Source organism: Dama dama, chromosome 31 (genome assembly GCF_033118175.1).
Source record: "Dama dama isolate Ldn47 chromosome 31, ASM3311817v1, whole genome shotgun sequence".
Taxonomy (NCBI): Eukaryota; Metazoa; Chordata; class Mammalia; order Artiodactyla; family Cervidae; genus Dama; species Dama dama.
Window position 1 is genome coordinate 9,476,883 of NC_083711.1, and position 27,771 is coordinate 9,504,653.

The window sequence follows — 27,771 nt, forward strand, 5'->3', positions numbered from 1 at the left end:
TTATTTCCTTTTCCAGGAAAGGAACAAAAAACAAGGCACCGTGTCTGTGAACAATTCCTCCTGGAAACACAACGTCCTATTACACAGCATAGGGAACTACATCCAACAGCGTGTGATAAACCCTAACGGAAAAGAAGATGAAAAAAAAGAATCCCTCTTTGGAGGTGTGAAGAGCTGGTTCCAAGTTTGGCAGTTCCGGAACAACAGGCCCTCGGGCTGGTGTAGGTCCCAGGAGAGGAAGATTCCAGCTCATGGTTAGTCCTCAAAGAATTTACAAGAAGTTTATTTGTTTAATCTGAGTACCACAGTGAAATTCTCTTTGCAACATTATACATAGGTGACATTATAAATGCACCCTGGAGAAAATAGAGTTTATTGTTTTTTTTTATGGACTGTACCAAAAAAAAAAAATGCAATTAATTTAAATGTTTACTAATGAATGGATTTTTTTAGTATTTTTAAAGTAATAATAGTATTTAAAATAATATTAAATAATAATACTATTATTATAATAGTATTAAAAATAATAACACCACAGACACAAAAGACCACCTAATATGTGATTCCATTTCTGTGAGATATACAGTAAAAGCAAACCTCTAGAGACAGAATGAAGGTTGGTGGTTTTCTGAGGCTGAGGGTTGGGGACAGGAAGTGACAATGACAAGTGGACACGGAAGTATTTTGAGACGATGGAAATGTTCTGTAGGTGGTCTGATGTCGTGGTTGCACAACTCAGTACAGTTACTAAAAATAGTTGAGCTGGACACTTAAAACAAGTGAGTGCAATGCTGTGTAAGTTATACCTCAGCAAAGACATTTCTGCCTTATTTTTATTTATTTGGCTGCGCTGGGTCTTAGTTGTGGGATCTTCTGTGTACGTTGGCATGTGGGATCTTTAGTTGCAACATGCAAACTCTTAGCTGTGGCATGTGGGATCTAGTTCCCTGACCAGGAATTGAACCCCAGGCAGCCTGCATTGAGAGTGTGGAGTCTCAGCCACTGGACCACTAGGGAAGTCCCAACAAAGATATTTTTAAAACAACAATCGCTAATATTAACTGAGCCGTTTCTCTGAACTTGGGGCTTGTTCTAGGACCTTGGTATGTCTCAGTGAATTTAATCATCAAAACAGCCCTTCTGTGAACCACCTCTTCTTATCCTTTGCATGTTATGTTTTGGATTTTTAGAAAATCGTTTGTAGGAAGCATTCATAGATGCTGCATGCTAACTTTTGAACTTTTGTCTCTTACATGCGATAAATATCTTTTCCTAGCCTCCCACTGATTTTGGACTCCGCAAAATAAAAGCAAAGGAAAACCTAAAGGGGACCAAGGTTATTTCTTTGCATGTGTGGTTCTCTCCCGCCCCCTCCAAATGTTTTTATAAGAAAAACCATGAAAAAATGCTAGCCGCACTCTGTCACTCCAATCCTAGCTTTTTTCTACTTTGAAATGGCAACCAGGAGCACATCTTACAGCCAGACAAGCACTGGTGTCACCAGCAAACACGAGCTAAATTCCAGGATGGGGAGGAAGAACAAGGAAAACTAGTCCACACCTCCCATCACCCCCACACCCACCATTTTATTTCTCTCCCACTCATGTTTTTATTCCACTTTTCTTCCCTGGATTGGAGGTGCAGGCTGATCCCTCAAATCAAAATTTCCCAGTTGTCGTCTGAGGCCCATCATGAAATCAATTTAATGAGTCATGATTAGAAATCAAAAAAAAAAAAAAAAAGAATAGTTCAGAAAACTTCAAAGTGCATCATATAAAGTAAAGATAAACACTATTTAATAAAGGATTCCTTTTAGTTGTGTGTGGTTATGTTGCGCCAAGAGACAAAATGTTTTTCTTACTCTGGGTTGCGATCAAACCATTCTGAAATTCCCTGAAGGAGAAGGTGTGAGCAGTAAACATCAGGGCAAAGGTGGCCAGCGGGACCTTCATATCCTGGAATTACCGATGCTTAAGTCCCAATCTTAAAACATGAAAGAAAATAATTTCCTAATAGAAATTCCACCTTTCGGTAACTTGTAAATCCCCATGCCTGAAAACATAGAAGGAGCAGTGAGGCCAAGCTTTTGAAGTGCTTGAAGGAAAAATTTTAGTATCTCAAGATTACCATCAGCTCCGGTGCTAGAAAACTTGGGCAATGGTTCTTTAGAACATGTTGATGGGAAGATTCATGAATGAGAGATGCAGAGCAGAAAGCAAGTTACAGATGTTCCCAGAATCCTTATCCTGTCTAGGATTTGCACATACCTGCAAGGACCCATCAGAGGAGGAAAAAGTCAAGTGATGACTAAGCAAATGTTTCGGAAGCCCTTTACCCAATGCTAAAATCTTAATAAAGCAGTTTAAACGTAGAGCCAAGAAAAGTTTTGTTTTCTTTTTCTTAATAAAAAGAACACGGAGTCTGACCTTGACATTGGAAGGTTTGATTTCGGTGAGTCATATCCGCACTGCTCTGAGTTCTTCAGAGATTTTGATGAGCAAACACTAAATCCCACCAACACCAAAATACTGCCTGACTTCAAAGGTCCAGTGTGAGAGACAGCCTTTGATGCAGAACAGAGGGCTCGGGGTAGACACACCAAATGAGCCCAAGCACCCTTCCAACTAGAAGAATACCAAAAATGCTAAGAATGCCCTCCATTGGCAGAGCTCACCAAAAAAGGAGGAGGGAGAAGGCAGGACGAAAACCCAAGCCTTATCTCAGTATTCCGGAAATTTTTGAACAGGAATGGTTTCTTTCTTTTTTATCAGAACTTTTTAAAATTAGAAGAGCTTTTTTAAGGCATGTCATGAAATGCATTTGGTGGTGGTGGTGGTTTAGTTGCTAAGTCATGTCCAACTCCTGCGGTCCCATGGAGTGCAGTATTTAGTAGTCCCCACCTGCCTGGTTTTTAAGATCCATAGATTAAAGGTACCAGCCTCGGTATAAGCCAAAAACTCACCCAGAGTAACGCAACACCCCCATGTAAGGCCTCCAGTGGTTTCTGTCCCCAGATTACGGGCAAATCACTTCCTGGAATGGAGGGACCTGTGCGTGTCATGTTACATGCTTGGGGTTACCACTGTATGCTGCTGAGTCTCTTGGTTCCTTGGGAATGTATTAATTCACTGTCATCGGAAGAGTGACATTTCTGGGTTCTAAAAACAATGGTACTAGTAACATAATTGCCGCTTTTCTTGGAGAACTAGAACTTGTGTCAGAGGTGAGTCAGAGTGCTGGATGGTATCAGAAAAGAAAAGGTGTGGGCAGCCTTTGCAGAAATGTATTGCCAACATCCGTGTGGGTTTGGATGCTTTACCCAGGAGCCTGGGTGCAGTTACAACCACCCAGGTTTAAAGGTGGCAAATTCTCCCTCCTCACTAGAGGCCGACGTGTGCGATTCATTCCCCTTTAACACGGATCTGCACATCAGCTGATCTGCACATCACCAGCGGCCTTTCAGAGATGGGTAGTGGGAGAGATGAATCCGAGCAGGGACTCCTGGGCATGGAAGTCTTTCTGGCCCCTGCTTCTTGTTTGGAGGGAATAGACTCCAGCCTCCATGATATTCCCTGAACTGCAAAGGGCAGATCAGAACAGTTGCTAATCAGAGAAGAGAGGACATGCGGAAACTAGAGAAGAGTAGCCAAGAAACAATAGTGCAGCCTTAGGGCAGGTCCTGGTTCCTTCTCGGGGGATACACACAGCAATATCTTTGAACTCTTTACAGAACTAAAATTCGCAATGAATGGAAGGTGTTCAGCTCAGTTCAGTTGCTCAGTCGTGTCCGACTCTTTGCGACCACATGGACTGCAGCACGCCAGGCCTCCCTGTTCATCACCAACTCTCGGAGTTTACTCAAACTCATGTCCATGGAGTCAGTGATGCCATCCAACCATCTCATCCTCTGTCTTCCCCTTCTCCTCCCGCCTTCAATCTTTCCCAGCATCAGGGTCTTTTCCAATGAGTCAGTTCTTCGCATCAGGTGGCCAAAGGATTGGAGTTTCAGCTTCAACATCAGTCCTTCCAATGAATATTCAGGGTTGATGTCCTTTAGCATGGACTGGTTGGATCTCCTTGCAGTCCAAGGGACTCTCAAGACTCTTCTCCAACACCACAGTTCAAAAGCATCAATCCTTCGGAGCTTTTGGAAGGTGTTAGCATTCTTCATTCAGAGAACACCACCTGAGGCCCGATTAAAGGAGTCCAGGCCCTGCACACACCCTAACCTTATCAGCAAGCCCCCCTGAACCACTGCTATGAAACGCCTCACCAGACCCCCACGGGCTGGGACTTGCAGTTTTTTGAGGCAGCAGCATGCTGTGTCCCCCTTTCCCTGGCAAAGCGGTAAAGCCATCCTTTTTCTACTTCACTCAAAACTCTGCCTCTGAGATTCAATTCAGCACCAGTGCACAGAAGCCAAGCTTTCAGCATTGGTGCTTTGCCCTGATGGGAATATGTTATGATTGACATTATTTACAGCTGCCAATGAACATGACAACGTTAACGTGAAGACAACTATTTAGCCTCTTTTATTGTGTTTTAGGGGCTTCTCCTGGAGAAGGAAATGGCAACGCACTCCAGTATTCTTGCCTGGAGAATCCCCTGGCAGAGGAGCCTGGCAGGCTAGAGTCTATAGTGTCACAGAGTCAGACACAAGTGAAGCGAATGAGTACACACACGCACATTGCGTTTTTAAGTCCTCAACGGACAATGCACCCCGCTATTACCTGGGGCAGAGCACACACAGCCCCACCCCAACCACTGGTATGTCACTGCCTTGCAGTCATTCATATCTTTAGCAAGAATTACTTAAGGACTTCCCTGGTGGTCCAGTGGTTAAGAATCTGCCTGCCAATGCAGGAGACATGCGTTTGATCCCTGGTCCAGGAAGATTCCACACCATGGGGCAACTAAATCCACGCACCAAAACTATGGTGCCCATGCTTCACAGCCTGAGAGCTGCAACCACTGAAGCCTGGATGCTCTGGATCCCATGCTCTGCCGCAAGAGCAGTCACTGCAGTGCGAAGCCCACTCACCTAGAGAGTGGTCCCTCTCACTGCAACTAGAGAAAGCCCCCACACAGCAATGAAGACCCAATGCAGTCAAAAATAAAATAAACAAATAAGTTAAAAAAATTTAAAAGACTCACTTTAATCTGCCACTTGGGGATAATAGCTACCAGTGCCTGAACTCAACTCCCTGACAGGTCCTAAGCATTTTACACACAGAGCTGTATTTTTATTCTTTGCAGCAGCCCTGCATAGAAAGTGTATTGTGTGTTATCTTTATTTTATAATTGAGTTACGGAGGCTCAGAACATTTCCCTCCACTGCCCAAGATCACACGGCAGCTCCACAGCAGACAAGAACATGAACTCTAAATTCAAAGACTTGCTGAAACCAAAAGTTCTCCAAAGGGATGAGATTTAAGGATGAGGTAAAGCATGGCACACAATCAAGGAAAGAAGATTCTAGTGAGGACTGCTGATAAAATACTCTCCAAAAAAAAAACAAATACGTGAATGTGCCCTGATTTGTAGCCTCAGCCAAGTTCCCTGGTGTAAATACTTCCATCAAGGCAGGTGTCACTGCACATAGGTAAGGCTGGGCAGAGAGGGGTAAATTGGCTCCCGTGGTAAAGATGGCTCCATGCGCCCCGGGTTCAGCAGTGGGGCCTTTGGACAATCAGAGTGTTATGCAGGGACTGGAACTGGGGCCATGGGGAAGAACCTCTGGAGGTGAGAGTGTTGCAGAAAAAGAGGGAGGAGGGTGTGGGAACAACCTCACTTCCACCACTATTCCATAACAGCCCACAGGAACTACCAGAACACTTCAGTGCCCCAGGTCACCAATGTCCATCCAGGTCACATAAGATGCTCTGGTCTGAATCTTTGTCCCCCTAAAATTCACTTGCTGAAATCCTAATGCCCACGTGATTGGGAGGTGGGATTAGACATCAGAAGGTGGGGCCTTTGGAAGGTGCTTAGATGATGAAGCACCTAAGCTTCACGGGTGCACCCCTCATGAATGGGGTTAGTGCCCTTACATATGGGACCCCAGAGAGATTCCTTGCCTTTCTGCCAAGTGTGGTTAGAGTAAAAAGGACAGCTGTCTATGAGAAGCAGGCTGTCAGAAGATACCAAGTCTGCACCTTGATCCTGGCCTTCCCAGCACCCAGAATTGAGAGGAAAAAATTTCTGTTGATTGTAAGCCACCTCATTGATGGCATTTTGTGATAGCAACTCAGATGGACTAAGACACAGGGCTTGGCCCTCTAGTCTGTTATACATGAGGCAGCCAGAGGGGGCTTTACAACCCCATCGGAGGGCCCTTCCTGCTTAAATGCTGCCCTACGGGAAGACTCCACCTCCTTCCCTGGCTCTCAGGGCCCTGAATCCTGCTCCAGCTCTCTGCCTGGTGCTCCTTTTTGCCCCCTCCAGGCCCGTGCACCTGCGGCCACAGGCTTCTCTAAGGAGTGAGCTTCCTGTGCTCTGACCTGACCCCAGGAGTTCCTCATCACTTGCTGGGAAAGTCTTCCCTGAACTGAGGTCAATCAATTCCTCCTTTGAGCTTCTTGCACAGTATCAAGGGCACAGGGGTCTTATTTAGATATGTTTTTAAGAGAGGGTCTTTCTGGGGAAAGGAGATATTTGGCCTAGAATCTAAGACACAAGCAAGTATGTAAAGATCTCAAAAAATGTTTTCTGGATGAAGCGACAATGGAAATCACCCAAGACAGAACAACCATCCAGAAATCCTCTGCCAGATGTGAGTTCTCTTCATAAGCAAGACCTGGCCCACACCTGTGCACAGCGGTTAGTTAGTAAGGGTCTGACAAAGTGAAATGAGCAGACAAACCTCACTGCCCACTGTAGACACACGCTGTGACCAGCACTAGCTTTTCCGGGGTCCTGCTGATTTCACAAGGGCCTTTTCACTTCTTTTAGACGCTGGTCCTGCCCAGCTTTTTACCATAAGCAAGTGTCCAACAGATAGAAAATGTCAGAGACTATCACAACAAATCGGCAGAAGGGGAAAAGAAGGCGAAGCTTAGGCAGACAAGGTGTGGCCAAGGGTGTCGTCTTTTTTTGGGTGGGGGTGGCTCTTTTTTTGTTTTTTTGGCTGTGCTGGGACTTCATTAGGGCACTAGGGATCTTTAGTTGCCGCATGTGGGATCTAGTTCCCGGATCAGGGATTGAACCCAGGCCCCCTGCATTGGGAACACGGAGTCTTAACCACCAGGCCACCAGGGAAGCCCCTAGTGTGGTCATTTCTGAGATCAGGTGCCTCTAAGAGCATGGGCATCTAGAAGTGAATTTCCTGAGTCTCCTGAGTGGGGAAGGAGTTGGTGAGAATTCCTGGGGGGCGGGGGTAGACTGTTCTGCAAAGTTTGGGCCTATTTGTGGGAGTTTGTGATTGTGTGTACTTGCGAGTGAGTGTGTGGCTACATGAGTGACAGTGTGTATGTGTATACTATGGGTGTGATGGTACGCACGTGTGAGAGTCCAGGTGTGTGCACTGTGAGTGACAGTGGGTGGGTGCACATGTGAGTGTGAGTCTGAGTGTGTGTCTGGATGAAGTACTGCATTGTGGTGGCAGTGCAGAATTTTACAAAATTTCATCCCCGACCGTTGGCTAAATGTTGCTAGCACACTGCTGTCTTTCCAACAAGTTTTTCAAGTAGTACCAGGAACCTGTAATTACCTACGCTTCTCTCAGGCCCTCCACGCCTGGAGGTGGGACCTCCTCACGGAACAGCAATTATTTGGGGACTGCAACAGGTTAACCACAAAACTGGTGTGCATTAGAAAGGCGGGAAGTCAGTGGAGAAAATTGCAAGAATCAGCATGGAAGAGGTTGGAGACTTCCTTGGCGATCCAGTGGTTAACACTCCAAGCTCCCACTGCAGGGGGTGCAGGTTCGATCCTTGGTCGGGGAACTGAGATCTCACATGCTGCACAGAAATGGCCGGGAAAAAAAAAAAGAATAGGAAAGGTTGCTCCCACCAAGTCCTCTTCTTTTTCTTAGGAAAGATGTCACTTCAGGATGACCGGCTGAAGACGAAAGTGGGAAGAAGCCAGCTCGTAAAGGTCTGTCATCGTGGGCTCAGGCGGCAGCTGTGCCATCGGCCACCCCAGAAGAACAAGCCGCCCTGCGGCTGAGGGGGTGGGGGGGAACCTCACAACAAGCCCTCCTTTGAAACGGAGAACCAGCTCCCCATACTTGGGAAAAGCAATTGCAGTCTCTTGCCACCCGGTACCTTTAGCATCAGTACCACCGAATTTTACATACTCGGAGGGATTTCTAAAAACACTCAGAGGTGGGCTTCCCTGGTGGTCCAGTGGCTAAGAATCTGGCTGCCAATGCAGGGGGACACGGGTTTGATCCCTGGTCTGGGAGGATCCCACATGTCGCACAGTAACTAAGCCCAGATGCCATGACTACTGAGCCTGTGCTCTAGAGCCTACAAGCTGTAATTACTGAGCCCCCGAGCCACAGTTACTGAAGCCCGAGTGCCCTAGAGCCCGTGCTCTGCAACAAGAGAAGCCACTGCAACGAGAAGCCAGTGCCCTGAATTGAAGAGTAGCCCCCTGTTCCCCTCAACTAGAGAAAGCCTGCATGCAGCAAAAAAAAAAAGCCCGCATGCAGTAACGAAGACCCCAGCACAGCTAAATAAATAAAAGAATTAAAAAGCAAAAAACTCAGGGGGTTGCAAGAACATACACAGATAAGTTTGCCTACACATGAGGCTGGGACCCTGGCATTTCTTTTTTTTTTTTTTTTGGCATTTCTATTAATAAGAGTTTCAAAGTGGGACGAATGCCAACTGGTCCACTGGCGGAGCATTTTCATCAGGCTATGAATGAAACCGAGAGCCCACACCCCCCACACACTCTGTCCCCCTCAGCAGTTACTTACTAGGTTGGCATTTAAAGGAGACCAGGAGGTATTTACTGCTTCCTGGACAAAGGTCAGGTCCAAAAACACGGCTATTGACCAGGAGGTGGCAGGCCCGCTGGTTCTGACACTCGTCCAGCACCTTCTAAAAGGAGGGGGTAGAAAAGGGACAGGCTTGAGAACCACACGCAGCGTCTGCGGGACCCCACACCTGAGCTGCTCTGGAGGGAGGGCCGCCTGCCTGCCTGGCCTGGGGCTCACACTTAAAGCCTTCACGCTGGTATCAGCTGAGTCTAAGACGGACACACCCACACAGGACTGATCAGATTGGCTCTCTGTCTCCCCATCACTCCTCACAAAAGAATATCTGCTCCAACAGTGCCAGGCCTCCCACAGAAAACCAGTCTCCAATTAGCCTTGCCTGGCACCACTACTGAAGTTCTAGCAAAAGAGTGACATTGTGGTGGCTCCTGGGGACATAAGCCATATCAAGGTACCAGAGACTGTGGACTGGAAGAAACGCAGATGTCCACCCCTACCCACCACTGCTGTGTGAAACAATCACAGCTACGCATCCTTAGAAACACCCAACATGGGTCACAGGAACGGTCAGCATTTGGAAGACTTCTGGGCTTCCTTGGTGGCTCAGATGGTAAAAGAATCCACCTGCAAGGCAGGTGACCTGGGTTCAATCCCTGGGTTGGGAAGATCCCCTGGGGAAGGAAATGGCTACCCACTCCAGTATTCTTGCCTGGAGAATCCCATGGACAGAGGAGTCTGGAAGGCCACAGTCCATGGGATCACAAAGAGGCAGACACGACTGAGCAACTAACACTTTCACTTGCAGTTTTTGGAAACCCCGACCCAAATGCAGGTCAACACATGAAAATTAAAAAGTTGATCCTCACCCTCACCAACCTCAAGGACACAGTACCCACCCACTTCTGGGTGGTATCCCACCCAGCGAACACTCAGGCTTGCTGTTGAGCTGGCTTTAAACGCTTTCCCTCAAACCTCTCCTGACCTTTCCCAGGCTGATCACACCTTTGTGAGCGAGTCTGCTCTGGGCAAGCTCGGGGACCACCCACCACTGGGTCACAGGTGGGCCCCCATCCCACTGCCGCCCTCTCAGTTTCCACATGGATCAGGACCCCCCTCTCCCATCATGAATACAGAGGTCCTCCACGCCAAGAACAGGAAAAACGCTCCCAAGAATCTACTTATTCCTGTTGGACTGAATTTAGTGCCGATTCACAAGCCTGTCTAGAGTCTCCATGTTTTCACGGTAGCCCATGGAATATCTCTGTGAAGGATGCTGGCCCTACTGGGTATTCTCTGTCACCTTAGGGACCTCACAGTTATGCATAAAATCAGGAAAAATGCCCAGGGAAACCCCCAAGGACCCCCAAAGGATGGTGCATATTCCTTGGCTGAGGGAATCATCAGCCCTTGCATGGCTCCTTGTGTTACAACCACGGGACCCAAGGCAGCGCTCTTTCCGAAGTGTGTCAGAGCTGAGAGACGCTGTAGCCATTTAGTCATGGGATGACATGGGATGGGCAGACGTCAACCCGTTCCCTCCTACGTCGGGCAACCGCCCTCTGAGGAAGCCCCTTGCGTCAGCTCTCAAACACAGGTTAAAAGACAGAGGAAAGAATCTCTTAACCTCTGGAGGAAAAAGAGCAGCGCGCAGGGACGCTTCTGGCAAACGAGCTCTCCAAACAACATCCGGGCCGTGTTTACAAATGCTGAGTCGTCCGCCTGGTTACGGGAACATCCTCTTCCCTCGGGGCTGCCTGGCAGAGGCAGGCGCCCTGATCGGAGGATGAGGTTGGCGCCCGCGTGTGCCAGGAGCCCACGCCTCCCCAAGCAGGCACTTCCGCCCTGGAGGCACTGGCCACTGTTCTTCACAAGCCCAGGGGAGAGCCTGACACCAGGCAGGTGGGCTCGGGCTGAGGGGAGAGCCTGACACCAGGCAGGTGGGCTCGGGCTGAGGGGAGAGCCTGACACCAGGCAGGTGGGCTCGGGCTGAGGGGAGAGCCTGACACCAGGCAGGTGGGCTCGGGCTGAGGGGAGAGCCTGACACCAGGCAGGTGGGCTCGGGCTGAGGGGAGAGCCTGACACCAGGCAGGTGGGCTCGGGCTGAGGAACGGGACGTTCTTAGGGCATGGGGGAGGGCTGGAGGGTGGGGCAGGCAAGGAAAGGAACCGCTCCTCTCCAGAAGAAGCATGTTGTCTCTCCTCAGGGTGTGGAAACCAGGGGATTCATTCAAACACATTTATGTGGTTTCTCGGTGGGTGTCTTCACCAATCACGTGACCACCCACATACTACAGCGCTTGGCATGAGGCAATAAATAGTCCAGGCAACAGAAAAACCCTTAGGTTATCACATTAGGCTTGCTTCTCCTCTTCCAGCCTCACGGAGAGCTGCGCCCGTGTTGAGGCTGATTCCATTTCTCCTCAGTCCTCTTCGGAAGTTTACCGTTACCCTCATTTCTCACAACCGACAAAAATCAAGCTGACATCTAATTCACCAACTATTCTAACCGCCTTGATGTCAACGGATTCATAGGGAACTTCAGAGTCATTAAAAAAAAAAAATCCAAACCCAAGTGACTCCATAACCTTGGCCAACTAGGTTGATGTTGAGGGGCCAGGAAAGCAGAATGGAGGTTGTTTGGATAACTGAAAGCAAGAATAGTCGAATCATGGATACTGGGGTTGGCCAAAAGAGTTCTTTCAGGTTTTCTGTACGCTGTTACAGAATACATTTGTTTTGACCTCCTCGTAGACCAAGTATTTCCCCAATGCCAATCAAAAAAAGAATGAGTCAGCTCCCCGCCTCCACCTCCAATTCCTGGTACTATCAAGAATAAACCAGCAGAGACTGCTCAACATAGATCCAAACCAGAATAACACGATTATCTACAACTGGAGAAGCAACCCATAAAAAATAACAAAGATAATTATTGATATTTCTCTTCCTTGAGTGCATTCTCTAAGAATCTGACCATGACCTCTGATGTCTGCCTTGTGGTTTCTACTGAAGCAGGCATGGCCTTCCCTCATCTCCTGGGGGTGGGGTAGGGGGTAGAGGGGCTGATGAGAGATGTTAAGCCTCGAGGTTGAAACCCAGCATAATGGTATGACTTAGCTTTATTGCAGGGAGCAGCATGCCTTTGAATAAATTCATTCTGCAAATGTATTAAGGGAGGGCTCCAATAAGTAGGCATTCTATATAGACTCAGAAGCAAAGACTAGCTCACTTGCCAAATTCGTGATCTGTCTACATGGAGATTTTCAGGGATCAGGTTTGCTTGGAGTGAACTGTGGAATCACAAGTATATACACAGAGAGAGGGACAGACAGGCAGAGGCAGAGAAAGAGAAAACCATTTTGTCATCTTAGAACATCTTAGGAAAGGCAATACCTGCAGTGTGGTGGGCACCACACAGGTTAGGCTGTCTTCCCTCTGGGAGGCAGGCTGCTGCGGACTACACTTTTGGTAATCTTGCCCATAAAATGCCGACTGGACACTTATCGTGGAATGCCGAGGACACTGCAGATTCAAATGGTCCCCGTCACAGGCATAGGCGGTGTGGTTTTGCAGGAGTTTGGTTAGGTAACCTGGAAAATATTCAGCTGGGTTACAAGGGGTATGTATAGGAGTTCACCACTCCTTCATGGATTTCAGAGCGGGAGGACCTCGGCTCCCCTGGGGCGGGGGCTGGGCAGTGAGGAAGGTGTGGGCGGAGCTTTCTCCGTTGTGGGCGGGGCTTTCTGTGCTATGGGCGGGGCTTCCTCCCTTGCTCCCCAGGACACGATATCAGACAGAGCTGGGGGCCCGAAAGGGAGCCGGCTTTTCTGTCTGGGCTGGAGCCCTGGGTCTGGGCTGGCCCGTGGCAAGGCTCCGAGAGCGTGTTCCCTCCAGGAAGCACTGAAGGGCTGGCCAGGAGGCAAGAAGTCCTGAAGCATCTCTATAACGTAGGAAGAAATGCGAGTGGGTGTCCCTGGGGCATGTAAATGCCTGTCCTAGGGGAGACTTGGCTTCTCTGATCCCCCACTAGCTGGGCCAGGCCTTCCTGGAGCGGGGGGATGCCCGTTTTATTTTAGGAAACCAGTCCTGGGCCAGCCTCCGTCCTGGAGAAGAAAGCAAGGCAGGCATCCTGCCTAGGGTAAGGGACTTCTCTGAAGGGAGGGGAGAGGGGATGGTGTGATTCGGTTATGGGTCCAATAGTGTCTCCCCCCAAACTGACCTTCACCAGGGACCTCAGAATGTGACCTTGTTTGGACATAGGGTCACGGCAGATGTAATTAGTTAAGCTGAGATCAGGAGTGAGAAGGTCCCTGAATCCTATATGACTGGTGTCCTGATGAGAAGAGAAGAGACACAGGGCAGCAGTCATGTAAAGACTACAGTGATGTCTTTGCAAGCCAAGAATCTCCAGGGTGGCCAGGAATCAATGGGAGCTGGAAGACAGTAGGAAAGATTCTTTTTTTTTTTTAGTTAAAAAATACATATATTATATATAATATATATGTATATATGTGTGTGTGTGTGTATATATATATATTTTTTTTTGGGGGGGTGCTGTGCTGCACAGTCTGTGGGATCTTAGTTCCCTGACCAGGGATCAAACCTGTGTCACCTGCAATGGAAGAGTCTTAACTCCCAGACCACCAGGGAAGTCCCAGAAAAGATTCTTCCTGAGAAACTATGAAGACAGCACGACCCTGCTGACACCTGATCTAGACTTCTGGCCTCCAGAACTATGAGAGAATGTATTTCTACTGTCTTCAGTCATCCGAGTTCAGTCATTGGTTATAGCAGCCCCAGGAGATTTATACCGGCTCCCTGTCACCACACCTGCAGCGAGGCTGGCTGAGTCGAGAAGGCCCTGGGCTCGGAGGAGCTATGGACGGCCTGGCAGGCACTAGCGGCCTGGATGTTTTCTCAGAAAGGAGGAAGGAAGGCTCATCTGAGATGCAGATTCCTTTCCTCCTTCTCACACCTCATGAGGTCAATCGCGAGGCGGCTGGGAGGGAAGCCAGGGACTTTCTGGGGAGGTGTGTAGGAGACGCTTTGGCAGCGTCGGCCTTCGAGGGGAGGAGGGGTGTGGAGGAAGGCGGCCTCCAGGCACCCCAGTCCCCACAGGGACGGGCTGTGCTCAAGCTGCTCCTGCTTGGGTTTCAAAATTCTCTCTGAACTGTCATGCTTGACAAACGGTGCCCACTCCAGGTCCCTGGGCTCCCCTGACGGTCGCAGAGAAGGGACTGAGGTGCTCTGCCTAGATGGGCTCACCTGCCGAAGCACACCTGCCCATTGAAAGCGAGGACCGGGTGCCCTCCCCGGCGCTCTGCACCCAGCCCTTAGGTGTCCGGCTGTAATTCCTTTTTTCCTTCCCACCCACAACCACCATCATAAGATCGGCCAAGGAATCAGCCACCCCGAGAAGCGAAGTCTAGCTTTGAGCAGCGAAACTGCTGTTTAGCAGCAGGCCTGTGAGTCAGGGCTTCCCAGGTGACATTAACCTGGGAACCCGCTTGCCAATGCAGTAAATGTAAGAGACGTGGGTTTGACCCCTGGGTCAGGAAGATTCCCTGGAGGAGGGCACGGCAACCCACTCCGGTATCTTTGTCTGGAGAATCCCATGGACAGAGGAGCCTGGTGGGCTGCGGTCCATAGGATCGCAAAGAGTTGGACACGACTGAAATGATTTAGCATGCACGCATGCATTGTGAGTCAGGACCCTGCTTGTTGGAATGTTGTTGCTTATAAGGTGAACCCCTCAGGGCACTGAGAGGGACCAGGCAGAGATCCCTTGGTGGTCCTGGGGCCCCAGGTCAGTGTCATCCTGTAGGATGCACAGGTGGGCCCTGATGAGGCCATGATTTATGCAAGATTCTTTGTGAGGTCTTAGGATCCAGGGAACTCAGGGTGGTTCTGAGGCTGCCCCCAGGCCAGTACCCACCCTGAAGCTTCCCAGGCTGGTACTATCATCCTTGGGTCTCTTCGACTTTGTCAATAAAATGTTCTTGTCAATCATACCCCATCCTTCATGGGGATGCTCAGCTGGCTGAAATCTTAAATCAGTTCTGGGAGCATGATCTCAGCTTAGTGTTTATGATCTGTCTGAAAGGCCATGTGTTACTCTGGCTAAATGAAGGTGATGTTAAGGCCCTGGGGCAGATTGAGCCACAAGACCAAAGGGGCCTGATTCCCAGATTGATGAAGTGAGTTGCTGCTTGCTGCACAGCCTGTCATGTGAGTGAGAAAGAAAACTTCTGCTGTGTTCGGACTATCACCTTTCATCATCCAATTTGTCATGTGTTAATAGTTTGTCTTCAGGAAACAAACTTGATCTCCATGGGACTGTTTGCATCAGCTGGATGCAGAGCAATGGCCAGAGCCTCCCTGCTACCATCTTCATATCCTGAGAGTGATGTTCTGGAGACATAAGCTCGATGCACAGAATTGATTAACGGGAGGCCTTTCCGGCCCTCTTGCACTTTGAGGAGAGAGGGGAGCCTCCTTCCCGAGACATCAGTTCTGACACTCTACAAGTTCAGCAGTAAAACTTGCTCTAGACTCGGTCCAATTCCTTCTTCAGAAACCTAGGCCTAAGTCCAGCAGCGGAATATTATTCAGTCCTTGGACTGCAAGGAGATCAAACCAGTCAATCCTAAAGGAAAGCATTCTTCAATATTCATTGGAAGGACTGACACTGAAGCTGAAGCTGCAATACTTTGGCCACCTGATGTGAAGACTGACTCATTGGAAAAGACCCTGATGATGGAAAAGATTGAGGGCAGGAGGAGAAGAGAGCGGCAGACAATGAGATGGCTGGATGGCATCGCTGATTCAACGCACATAAGCTTGAGCAAACTCTGGGAGATAGTGGAGGACAGAGGAGTTTGGCGTGCGGCAGTCTACGGGGTCACAAAGAATCAGACATGACTTAGTGGCTGAACAACAACAACAAAAAGTGAAATGAGCTATGAAGCCACAAAAGACGTGGAGGAAATAAGACGTATGTGATTCGGTGAAAGAAGCCAATTTGAAAAGGCTCCATGCTGCATGATTACAACTATATGTCATTCAGGAAAAGGTGAAACTATGGAGACAGTGAAAATATAAGTGGTTGCCAGAGGTTTGCGGGGGAGAGAGGGATGAATAGGTGGAGCACAGAGGAACTGCAGGGCGATGAAACCATCAAAGGAGGTCCAGCATCAAGAGAGACCCTTAGTATGGACTACGGACTCTGGGTGGCAATCTGGTGTCACAGCAGGTTCCCTGGTTGTGACAAGTGCACTGCTGGTGTGGGGGATGTGGGATGGTGGGGGAAGCTGTGGGTGAAATTCCTGAACTTTCTGCTCAATTTCGCTGTGAACCTAAACCTTCTCAGAAAGAAAGTCTATTTAAAAGGGGAAAAAAATCTGGACTTCCCTGGTGGTCCACTGGTTAAGACTCTGCCCTTCCAATGCAGGGGGAACGGGTTTGAGCCCTGGTCAGGGAGGTGAGACCCCACATGCCATTTGGTGTGGTCAAAAGAATTTTTAAAACTTTAAAATAAGATAATATGAAACATTTGTATGCAGTTTAAAAAAAAAAAGGAAAAGGTTTAGAAACCACCCATGCATCCCCAGGATAGCATGACCTTAGGGAAGAGAGGGTTAGGTGCCAGGGGGGGACATAAGGGGGAGCGTATGTGAACTGGCAAAGCTCTTTCTTTACGTGAAGGGTGGCTACGCATTTCACTGTGTTCTAAGTTCACCTGGCTATGCACTTAGGATCTGTGCAAGTTTTAGTTGGTAGATAAATGTTTGTTTAAAAAACCTTTGCCTGCAGCTTCATGACCAATACTTTATACTAATAAAGAAAGTCTAAGAAAAGCCCTTAAAACTATCCTATGCCTTTATCTCTAACTCTGCTTGTTGTTGTTTAGCTGCTAAGTCATGTCCCACTCTTTGCGACCCCATGGACTGCAGCCTGCCAGGTTCCTCTGTCCATGGAATTTTCCAGGCAAGAATCCTGGAGTGGGTTGCCATTTCCTTCTCCAGGGGATCTTCCTGGCCCAGGGATTGAGCCCACATCTCCTGCATTGGCAGGCAGACTCTTTACCCCTGAGCCACCGGGGAAACCCAACTCTATGCTTACCATGATGCAAACCTGTAGTCTGTAATTTGAGACTCTGCATGACATTATCCACCTGAAAGGAGAACCCTGAGCTGATGGTCTAACAGTTCTTGCGTCAGAGATTCCCTTACGAAAGTTAATAAATGGAAATCTAGGAAAAGCTCGTGAGGACCTACCCACCTGCCTACCCACCTTATGGGCCCCAGAGGTGCTTTCTATGCCCCATTCTGATTGGCTGTGTCAGAAGCTGCTAAGAGATCAAAAGAAGGACAGTTAGAACTACCACTGCTGTCAGCAACATGAGGGTCATCAAGGATCACTGTGAGGGGCATTTGGGATGATGAGTGGGTAACAGGAGCTTGTTTAGAAAAGGTTCAAAGTGGGCAGAAATTAAGAAAATGAGGACTTCCCTGGTGGTCCAGTGGTTAAGAATCTGCCCTGCAATGCAGAGGACATGGGTTTAATCCCTGGTTGGAGAACTAAAATCCTACATGCCACAATGCAACTAAGCCCAGATGCCACAACTACTGAGCCCACGAGCCGCAACTAGAGAATCCGCAGGCTGCAGTGAAAGATTCTGAGTCCTACAACTAAGACCCCACGCAGCCAAATGAATAAATAAAAAATAAGCAAATGGCTCACCTGGTAGACAGAAGAATCCCCCGCAAATGTCTACAGAATCTAAATATGTTACTTTACATCACAAAGGGGATTTTGCAGTTATGATTAATTTAAAGATCTTGAGATGGCAAGACACCTTGGATGACCTGGGAGACACCAATATAACTCCAAGGTCCTTATAAGATGGAGGCAAGAAGGTCAGCGTCAGAGGAAGGAGGTGTGGCCATAGACCTAGAGGTTGGAATGAAGCAGCCATGAGCCAAAAATGCAGGCGGTATCTAGAAATTGGGAAAGACAAGGAAGCAGATGGTACCCTGAAGCCCCCCGAAAGGACGCAGGTTTGCTAACACCTTGATTTTAGACTTCTGACCTCCAGAACTGTAAGAGACCAAGCCTGTGCTGGGTGAGGAAACTAAGAGTTTGTACAGATGACCCTTATAATGACTTGGTGAGGTGAGGAGAGAAATGAGGCTTAGTCGTAAGAACTGATGACCAGGGAGAGATTTTTCAATAATTACGATTGGGTTGAGGTTGGGAGAGAACCTATGTATGTACATGTGTGTGGGTATAAATACACAGACACAGGAGTCCGAGGTCATATTTAAATTACATTTCTCACTGTGGGTTAGAATCAGACAAATTTGAAAGGCAGTGTTAGCAAGAAAGAGCTTGAAATGATGAACTGTGGGCTCTAAGCTAAATATAGGTGAGGCGGGACTTCACTGGAGGTCCAGTGGTTAAGAATCCATCTGCCAATGCAGGGGACATGGGTTCGATCCCTGGTCCGGGAAGATCTCACATGCTGAGGGTCAACTAAGCCCATGTGCTAGAACTACTGAAATCTAAGCACCTAGAGCCTGTGTTCTGCAACAAGAGAAGCCACCACAATAGGAAGCAGAGAGTAGCCCCCAGTCACCACAACTAGAGAAAAGCCCGCTTGGAATGGTGAAGATCCAGTGTAGTCAAAAAGTAAATCAATAAGTACATTTTAAAAAATAAACCAAGAAATATAGGGAAAGAGACGGTCACAGGAGAGGACCAGGGGAACAGAGGTCTGCTGAGATCCACCAAGGTCAGAGTGGGGGCAGTTATACCAGCAAGCTGGAGGGGGAGGACAGCTTGATCAGAAAAGTTGCTTGATCAGATTCCAAGGTGGAACAGTTACAAGTGATGGAAATGGCCATGGCAGAGGGTGTAAGAAGTCAGTGTAGGAAAAGGTTCTTGGGAAAGAGGACCCCAGGAGCTGGGAAGATGCCCTCTGGATCAGACATCTCACAGGAAAAGGTAGGAACTGTGGGGGAGCAAGAGTCCACTGCCAAGGCTGACCTTGAACAAAGGGCAGAGAGCAGATGACCTAAAGCCCCCTCCAGCGTGCAATCACCTTCCCCACTGAGCACGCCCACTCTTTCCAATGTGTTAGGTTGAGTCAACACATTACTGAGTACCTTACTTCATTCAGGATGGGCCTCCCAGGTGCCTCTAGGGTTAGAGAGGACCCACCTGCCCGTGTAGGAGATGCAGGAGACACGGGTTCGATCCCTGGGTTGGGAAGATCCCTTAGAGGAGGAAATGGTAACCCACTGCAGCATTCTAGCCTGGAGAATCCCCACGGACAGAGGAGACTGGTGGGGCCCATGGGGTCACAAAGAGTCAGACAGGACTGAGGTGGCTTGGCCCCCATGCGGTTCAGGATGCACTAATGAAAGCCACAGACAGGGTGGCTTATGAACAGTGGTGTTCATTTCTCACAGTTCTGGGGGCTGGAGGTCCAAGATCCAGGGAGAGCCCAGATGCCATTTCCTGGCTCACAGATGGCCTCTTCTCACTGTGGAAGGGCCAGGGGCACTCCATGGGTCTCTTCCGTAAGAGATTCATGGGATTAGTGAATCCCATTCACAAAAGCTGGGAAAGACTGAAGGCAAAAGGAGAAAAGGGCGGCAGAGGATGAGATGATTGGATAGCGTCACCCACTCGATGGACATAAACTTTGGCAAACTCTGGGAGACGGTGAGGGACAGGGAGGCCTGGCATGCTGCTGTCCATGTGGTCCTAAAGAGTCAGACACAACTTGGCGACTAAATGACGATTCATGACTTAAGCTCCACCCTTGGCCCCACCACTTAACACCATCCCTTTGGGAGTTAGGATTTCAATATGTTGGGGTGGGGGGGAGGGGTGTGGGGAGTACATACACATTCAGACTGTGGCACTTAGCTTCCCCCATACCTTGGTTTCTTGGCTGGGATCCTTTAAAAAAAATTAATATAACAATCTAATTTTGTTTAATTGGTGTTGTTTCTTATTTTTTTTTTGCCCCTCCACATAGCATGTGGGGTCTTAGTTTTCTGACCAGGGATCAAATCCGTGCCCCATGAATTAGAAGCACAGAATTTTAACCACTGGACTGCCAGGGAAGTCCCCAGATGGGATCCTTTCTAAAGATGCAGCTTTTGTTAACAGTTCTATATGGATCAAATGCCCCATCACGTTGGGTCAGTCAAAAACGCTTTATGTGTTAATACTCTCAGCCAGTGTTTTCACTGTCTGATTGCCTATTTGTGGGCAAATATTTACTACTCTGAAAGAAGGCAAAAGTGCACACACTATTAAGAAATCGCTCCCCGGAATCTGAAATGTCCTGGAAATGCTCCCTTGACCCTTGTTTAAACTGGGGGAGGGGGAGCAGTGGGAAGGTGTCCGCTCTCTTCCCTGGCAGGCAGCAGAAACTCCTACAGACCCGGCCACAGCTCGCACCTTCCACAAAGGCACGTCCAGAGAGGCTTCGGCTGGGCAAATCTTAGAGGACTTTAGATAAAGGCTTTGATGTTTTCCTGTTTCTAAAGGTGGGTGACAGGTTCATGGGAAAGAACCCCTAAGAAGAACAGAAGCTCTTCTCCATCTTCAGAAAGACCCAGGGAAGACATTTTTGGAATAATCATGCCCATTGCATTTCCAAGGAAAAAACCCATTTATACACAAATAATCCAGGGAGCCCTGAAGGACCAAAATGTAAATGACCGATTTTCAAAGAATCAGGGAGCCGGGGCGGGCGGGGGTGGCGGGGAGCGGGAAGGCAAAGTGTTCTATGGGAGAAGCAGGTGTTATGCTGGGGGGAAAGAAGGGTCTATCCAAATTAAGGCTTCCCAGGTGGTAAAGAACCCATCTGCCCATGCAGGAGATGCAGAAGACGTGGGTTCGATCCCTGAATCAGGAAGATCTCCTGGAGAAGGGAATGGCAACTCACTCCAGTATTCCTGCCTGGGAAATCCCATGGACAGAGGAGCCTGGTGGGCTACATTTCATGGGGTTACAAGAGTCAGACACAACTGAGCAAGTATGCACCCAAAATTAACCTGGGAACATGCGCGATAAACCAAGGCAAACTCTTCTTGCCCTTCAGGACTTCTCCAAATCACAGAGATCCCTCTGTGTACTAGGATGTGAAGAGGGACATATAGGTGGAATCTCACAAACGTATTTGACCAGTTCCCCCCACTCCCACTTTTTATTTGCATGAAGCATCTGAGGGTTACTGATAAGCACATCATTCTGAAAGGAACATCCACTGTGTCTGTAAAACACGGTCAGAGCTAAGAGGTGGATCTAACTTAGATAATTTCAGAAGGCATTTCAGAATCCCATACAGCTGGAACCTCCTCATCCCGAAGCCGGGGGATGGACAGGGAGGAAGTGGGAGGAGCACAGAGGATTAAAAGCCCCGAGGCCAGGGTCCAGCCTGGGATTACGGTGAGTGACTGTGACCATCCCCTCTCAGAATTGGTGGGGACAATATCTGCCATTACCCAAAAACCACTGCCTGACACTAAGGTATTACTATCATAAAGTAAATCTTTTTTTTTTTTTTTTAAGATTTCCTTTTTCTGTGTGTGTCTAGACCATTTTTAAATTCTTTACTCAATTTGTTACAATATTGTCTCTGTTTTATATTTTGGTTCTTTGGCCACAAGACATATGGGCTCTCAGGAATCCAACCAGGAATTGAAACCACACCCCCTGCAGCAGAAGGTAAAGTCTTAACCACTGGACCACCAGGGGAATGAGTCCCTACCACACGGTAAATCTTGAAGAGCATGGATTTACTCAGCGCTCTCACTGATGCAAGGCAAATCACAAGACTAGCCAGCCCTCTTTGCTCGGAGCCCCAGCGGTTAGATGGTCAACTCAAAAACAGCCCGAGTGGCAGCCTTCATGCAATGTCCAGAAATGTCAGCAAGGTCACCCGCTGAGCTTGGAAGGAAAAGAAAAATTTCCTCCCTTCTTTCCTTCCCCTCCTTCCTTCTTGTTTTTCTCTTTTTACTTCTTTTAAACAAATAAGGTTTAAGAAGCCACTAATATTTAGTAGCTCAGGGCTAAAAAATCCTTCTGCCAATGCAGGAGACTTGGGTCCAATCCTGGGTCGGGCAGATCCCCTGGAGGAGGAAATGGCAACCCACTCCAGGATTCCTGCCTGGGAAATCCCATGGACAGAGGAGCCTGGCGGGGCTACAGTCCATGGGGTCGCAAAAATTCAGACATGACTTAGTGACTGAGAACACACACAGTATTTAGAAGAGACCAAACACGCTTCAGATTCTTCCTCTTTTTTTCCCCTGAAGCCAGAAGCCCTCCACTAAAGTCCAAATTTCCCAAGGGCTGAGGTTGCCTGAGTCAGTCCAAGCTCAGGATGTAAATACATCCCTCCCTGGCTGCACATCCGCGTGCTCAAGTCCCCTAATCACCAGCGGCCAATTTCACAACCTTACTTCTGGGAAGAGAATGGAATTCAACTGTATTGTCCTTGCTCCTCCCACCCCTCATTTTCTTAAAATAAAGCAGCACCCTGCAGTCCCTTAATGCTTTAGACAAGAGACTACACCCTTTTATTCACAAATATTCAAAGGTGTTTCTACACGTTTGAAGTTCTTTTCCAGAAAAGAGTATTTTTTTTTTTTCTTTTGTGTTGGCGAGGGTGTTTAGAGTTGGCTGGAGCATGAGGAGGGGGCGGCCCACGCAGCTTTAGAGCAATGAGTCAGTGAGTCTGAGGACGCAGCAAAGGCCCCCAGTGGATAAAGGGCTCAGGGCTGGGCACTGCACCCCCAAGAGCATTAAGATAAAAAAGCAAGTTTAGCCTTTAAGTCTCTTCTTCAGTGCCAGGTTTGGCACAAAATAGTTGACTCCGGAGCTTAATTAGGAGAACTAGAGAGATCGGGCGGTCTCCTAGATGTCTGAGAGGGAATCAAAGCCGGGGATGATAGAGGTAGCTATGCTGCTCTTAAGTGAGGCACTCAGATCCCGGTCCTGAAACAAAACAGCGGAGCACAGAGGTGAAGTGAGAGTCTAGGCAGGGCAGAGACAATACAGTTCTTCCCGAGCTCTGGGGAGAGGCAGTTTTCCAGGTCTCCTGACGATATAGTGGGCCAGTGGAAAGTCCTGGCTAATAGCAAGAGGGCAGAAATGATGCTGGCGACTTGACGGCGGGGCGCTGGAGACTCCTCATGTGACCCCTACTCCCTCTGTCCCGTCTGCCGTCACACGGGGCAGACAAAGTGGACGAGGACAGGGACCTCCCTGGTGGTCCGCTCTCCAGAGCACGGGACATGAGTTTGAGTCCTGGTTAGGGAACTAAGACCCCACATGCTGCGGAGCAACGAAGCCCGTGTGCCACAACACCGAGCCTTCCAGATGCAACTCGTGAGCCCGCGTGATGCAAGGGAGATCCTGAGTGCCACGGCTGAGACCCAGCACAGACAAATAAATAAACGGTTGTTTTCTTAAAAAGAGAGAGACAAGGACAAACCCTGAAGACCCAGAAGATGGGGAAAGCCCAGGATGGAAGGAACCGGGCGCCTGAATGACCACATGCAGCACAGCCCCTGACTTGTCCAGCCCCACCAGACCTCAGCATGAGCAGAAGAGAGGGCTTTATCCTCATTGTCCAAGCGAGATTTGGCAGTTGTGTTGTGGGTTTCAGCAGCTAACCTACCCTGACTAATGCTCTGGCATTCTGTCACCTGGGACTTGTGTTAAGTAGGAAGCTTCTAGGTCTTTGAGGAGTATACCAAAACTTTTAGCGTTTTATCATTTACCTCACTGATTTGTGATGGTGCTGTTGACAACATTCCACATGACTTTCAATCCTCATTTAGGGAATCATTGAGCTAAGGGCTTCCCTGGTGGCTCAGACAGGAAAGAATCTGTCTGCAGTGCGGGAGACCTGGGTTCAATCCCTGGGTCGGGAAGATCCCCTGGAGAAGGGAATGGCTACCCACTCCAGTATTCTCGCCTAGAGAATCCCCATGGACAGAAGAGACTTCAGGCTGCAGTCCATGAGGTCACAAAGAGTCAGACATGACTGAGCAGATGACACTTTCTTCAAGCTAAGACCCTGCTGTCCTTGAAGTGAGTTAAAGGGTGAAATGCACTGTGTGCTGCGCTTGGTCGCTCAGTCGTGTCCGACTCTTTGCAGCCCCAGGCATAGCACCCCGCCAGGCCCCTCTGTCCATGGGGTTCTCCAGGCAAGAATGCTGCAGTGGGTTGCCATTTCCTCCTCCAGGGGATCTTCCCAACCCAGGGATCAAACCTGTGCATTGGCAGGCAGACTCTTTACCGCTGTGCCACCTGGGAAGCCCCTGAGTTAGATTACTAAGGAGATAAAAAGGATTAGAGGTCTCATTGATTAGCCTACTAATCACCATTCTTCATGGTGCCACTGACTTTTTAAACTTTTAAAAAGACTTTCAGCGAAAGTGTGAAGCAGAGACTTAGTGGGCTTCTGTGGAATGCTCATTAAGCAGGTCAGTTTCCAGGTGCTGGTGAGTGTGGGAGGCAGACGGGACTGTGGGCAGAGTGGTGCAGTGCCCCATAGTGCCGGCCCTGGATAAAAGCACCAAAGCGCAGATGTGGAGGCCACAGGCTGGGAGGTAGGGAATTTGTGCTTTGAGACCCCTCAGGCCCAGTGCTTTTCAGGCGTGTTAAGCCTAACTCCTTCAGATCTCAGGTTCTCATCTGTGATACAGTGATGGACAGGGAGGTCTGACGTGCAGTCGTGGGGTCACAAAGAGTCGGATGCGACTGAGCGACTGAACTGACTGATACCTACTTTATGGGCTTCCCAGGCGGCGCTGGTGGTAAAGGACGCGCCTGCCAGTGCAGGTTAGACAGAAAAGGCTTCGATCCCTGGGTCGGGAAGATCCCCTGGGGAGGGCATGGCAACCCGCTCCAGTATGCTTGCCTGGAGAATCCCACGGACAGAGGAGCCTCGTGGGGTACAGTCCATGGGGCTGCACAGAGTCAGACACGACTGAGCGACTTAGCGCCGCACAAGCAGCTCGCACAGTGACTGGGCTTGTCGGTTTCATTCCCTGAGGACAGCATGAGTGTACACGGAAGCAGAGGCTGGAAGTCCCATCTCTGTGTTAAAGGGAGCCCCGAGACAGGCAAGGGCAAGCAGGCAAAATCCGCTGCTCCCAAGTTCAGCCTTGGTTTGGATTTAAGATAAAGCCATCTGGATGCAGAGTAGATGATGCCTGTTTTCACATTCTATAAAACTGCCCAAGGAGAGGCTCATATACACGATGAGGGTTATACCATTAATCATTTGTCCCCAGGTTTGAGGGTCCCATGGAAGCTTTTTTTATACACACGAGCCCCAAAAAGAACTGGCTGAGTGCTAATTTGGAAATGTTTGCTGGCTTCTGATATATTCCTTTGAACCTACAAATTTAGAAAATCCGGTTTTCTACCACTTATTTTCAGCAAACTCAAACCATTACGTTCTCTTTGACAATAAAGCTGCTTGATTTTCTTCAGTTCAGTTCAGTTCAGTTCAGTTGCTCAGTCGTGTCTGACTCTTTGTGACTCTGTGGACCGCGGGATGCCAGGCCTCCCTGTCCATCACCAACTCCCGGAGCTTACTCAAACCCATGTCCATTGAGTTGGTGATGCCATCCAGCCATCTCATCCTCTGTCATCCCCTTCTCCTCCCGCCTTCAATCTTCAATGCCTGATTTTATTCAAAGCAAATAAAAATACTCATTTTTTAAGAAGCTTTATTTATTTATGGCTGTGCTGGGTCTTCACTGCACGTGGTGCAGTGGGCTTTTCTCTAGTGGCGGGGAGCCCGGGCTCCTCTCTGGTAGCGGCACATGGGCTTCTACTGTTGCAGAGTACAGACTCCAGAGCACAAGCTCAGTAGTTCTGGCACAGGGGCTTAGTTGATCTGAGGCATGTGAGCTCTTACCGGATCAGGGATCGAACCCATGTCTCCAGCAGTGGTAGGCGGATTCTTTACCACTGAGCCACCAGGGAAGCAAAAAACAAAAAAAAAAAAAACCAGACTATTTCTAAAGGCACATAACCTACAAAATTTTCCATGTTTGCCACTGTTTCAATAGCATATAAAGAGACCCCAAAGTGTATGTGATTAAAAATATTCTCAAATTTTGATCAATAATAATGGAGAAAATGGAAATTAGTTGCTAACATTTGACAAGAAAAGTGACAGCCCCCAGCTCTCTGTGACTTTTCCACCCTGAGGAATGAACACTTTTTCATTTTCCATGAGTGCCACATAGCACCCAAGTTCCATTTATCCACTTCCCTAGGCTTTGAATTCTCATATTTAATCCTGGTTTCCAGCAATTACTCATTCAATGATCTCTTATTTTGTTAGTTTTCCTCCCTACATCTCCTTTTCTCTCTGCACACTGGTGCTCTGATTCACCAAACCGCATACTATCCCTGTGTATATTCATACATATGAAGTAGGTTTTTCTGTGTGAAGCCCAGCTGTGTATTTATACATATGGGTCAGGTCCTTATGCCTAAGCATTTGTCTACATACGTCAATCCATTATATGGCTTTCAACTCCACTCAAGCCAAAATATCTAAAGTCCATGTAAGATCGAGGCCCCCCTCCACTGCCTATCTGACTTCATCCTTTATTTATTTGGCTGTGCCGGGTCTTAGATGTGGCATAGGAGATCTTCAGCTGTGACACGTAAACTGTTAGTTGTGGCATGTGGAATCCAGTTCCCTGACCAGGGATCGAACCTTGGCTTCTTGCACTGGTAGCATGGAGTCTTAGCATTTGAACCACCAGGGAAGTCCCTGACCTCATCCTTATAGCTCCCTCCCTCAGCTCTGGCCACCATGGTCTTCTTGTTTCTCAAACTTCCAAGGACACTCCCACCTCAGGACCTTTGTTTTGGCCATTCTGTTCACCAGAAAGCGTCTTCCTTCTAATATCCACTTTTCCCTCCCCCCTTCATCCTGCCCTTTGTGCAAAGGTGACCTCCTCAGACGGGCTTCCCTGGCGGCTCTGAGACACAGGCACTGCCTGCCCCCAGCCGTGACCCTGCCGCCTTCCACTCCGTGCAGACATGCTGTCAGTTTCGCCCCTTCTGCATGTAAGCAGGAACACTGCTTTATTAACTGCTGTATCCCCAGAACCTAGAAAGAGTCTGACATACAGTCAGAAGGCAATGGATAGTTTTTAAATGAGTGAGAGAGTAAGCCCAGCAGAGGAAGACCAAAGGAGAATGCCTGAGTAGCAGATTCTGATTAATCCTCACAGCGCTGACATCACCCAGTCCTCACAAATCTTGCTAGGTAACTGTGCTGGCAATTTTAAAGACCTATGTTCCGAGCGGAATGGGCCTCAACACGCCCACCAACAGGAGGTGAGCATCCCTCAGGTTGCCCAGGCAACCAGGTACACTGGTGTGATAAGGCTAGTCCCCACCACGTGCTCCCCTGAGTTTGACCTCACTTCAGTTCAGTTCAGTCGCTCAGTCGTGTCCGACTCCTTGTGACCCCATGGACTGCAGCATGCCAGGCCTGCCTGTCCATCACCAACTCCTGGAGCTTACTCAAACTCATGTCCATCATGTCGGTGATGCCATCAACCATCTCATCCTCGATCATCCCCTTCTCCTCCCGCCTTCAATCTTTCCCAGCATCAGGGTCTTTTCAAATGAGTCAGCTCTTCGCATCAGGTGGCCAAAGTATTGGAGTTTCAGCTTCAACATCAGTCCTTCCAATGAATATTCAGGACTGATTTCCTTTAGGACGGACTGGTTGGATCTCCTTGCAGTCCAAGGGACTCTCAA

The 27,771-nt window shown here is 48.6% G+C and overlaps 1 protein-coding gene across 5 annotated transcripts in view; it reads right to left on the reverse strand.

Moving 5' to 3' along the window:
- EVA1C (eva-1 homolog C) overlaps positions 1-27,771 on the reverse strand; it is a 91,703-nt gene that overhangs the window by 35,195 nt on the left and 28,737 nt on the right. For 3 of the 5 annotated variants that reach the window (XM_061134107.1, XM_061134109.1, XM_061134110.1), the window contains exons 2-3: positions 12,334-12,530; positions 8,924-9,047 (exon numbers count right to left, since the gene is read on the reverse strand). The exons of 1 other annotated variant lie outside the window; for it this stretch is intronic. In XM_061134107.1, coding sequence (XP_060990090.1) covers positions 8,924-9,047; positions 12,334-12,530 — 321 coding nt within the window. The remainder of the gene's footprint in view (positions 1-8,923; positions 9,048-12,333; positions 12,531-27,771) is intronic. One more of the 5 variants, XM_061134108.1, reaches the window with a different exon arrangement.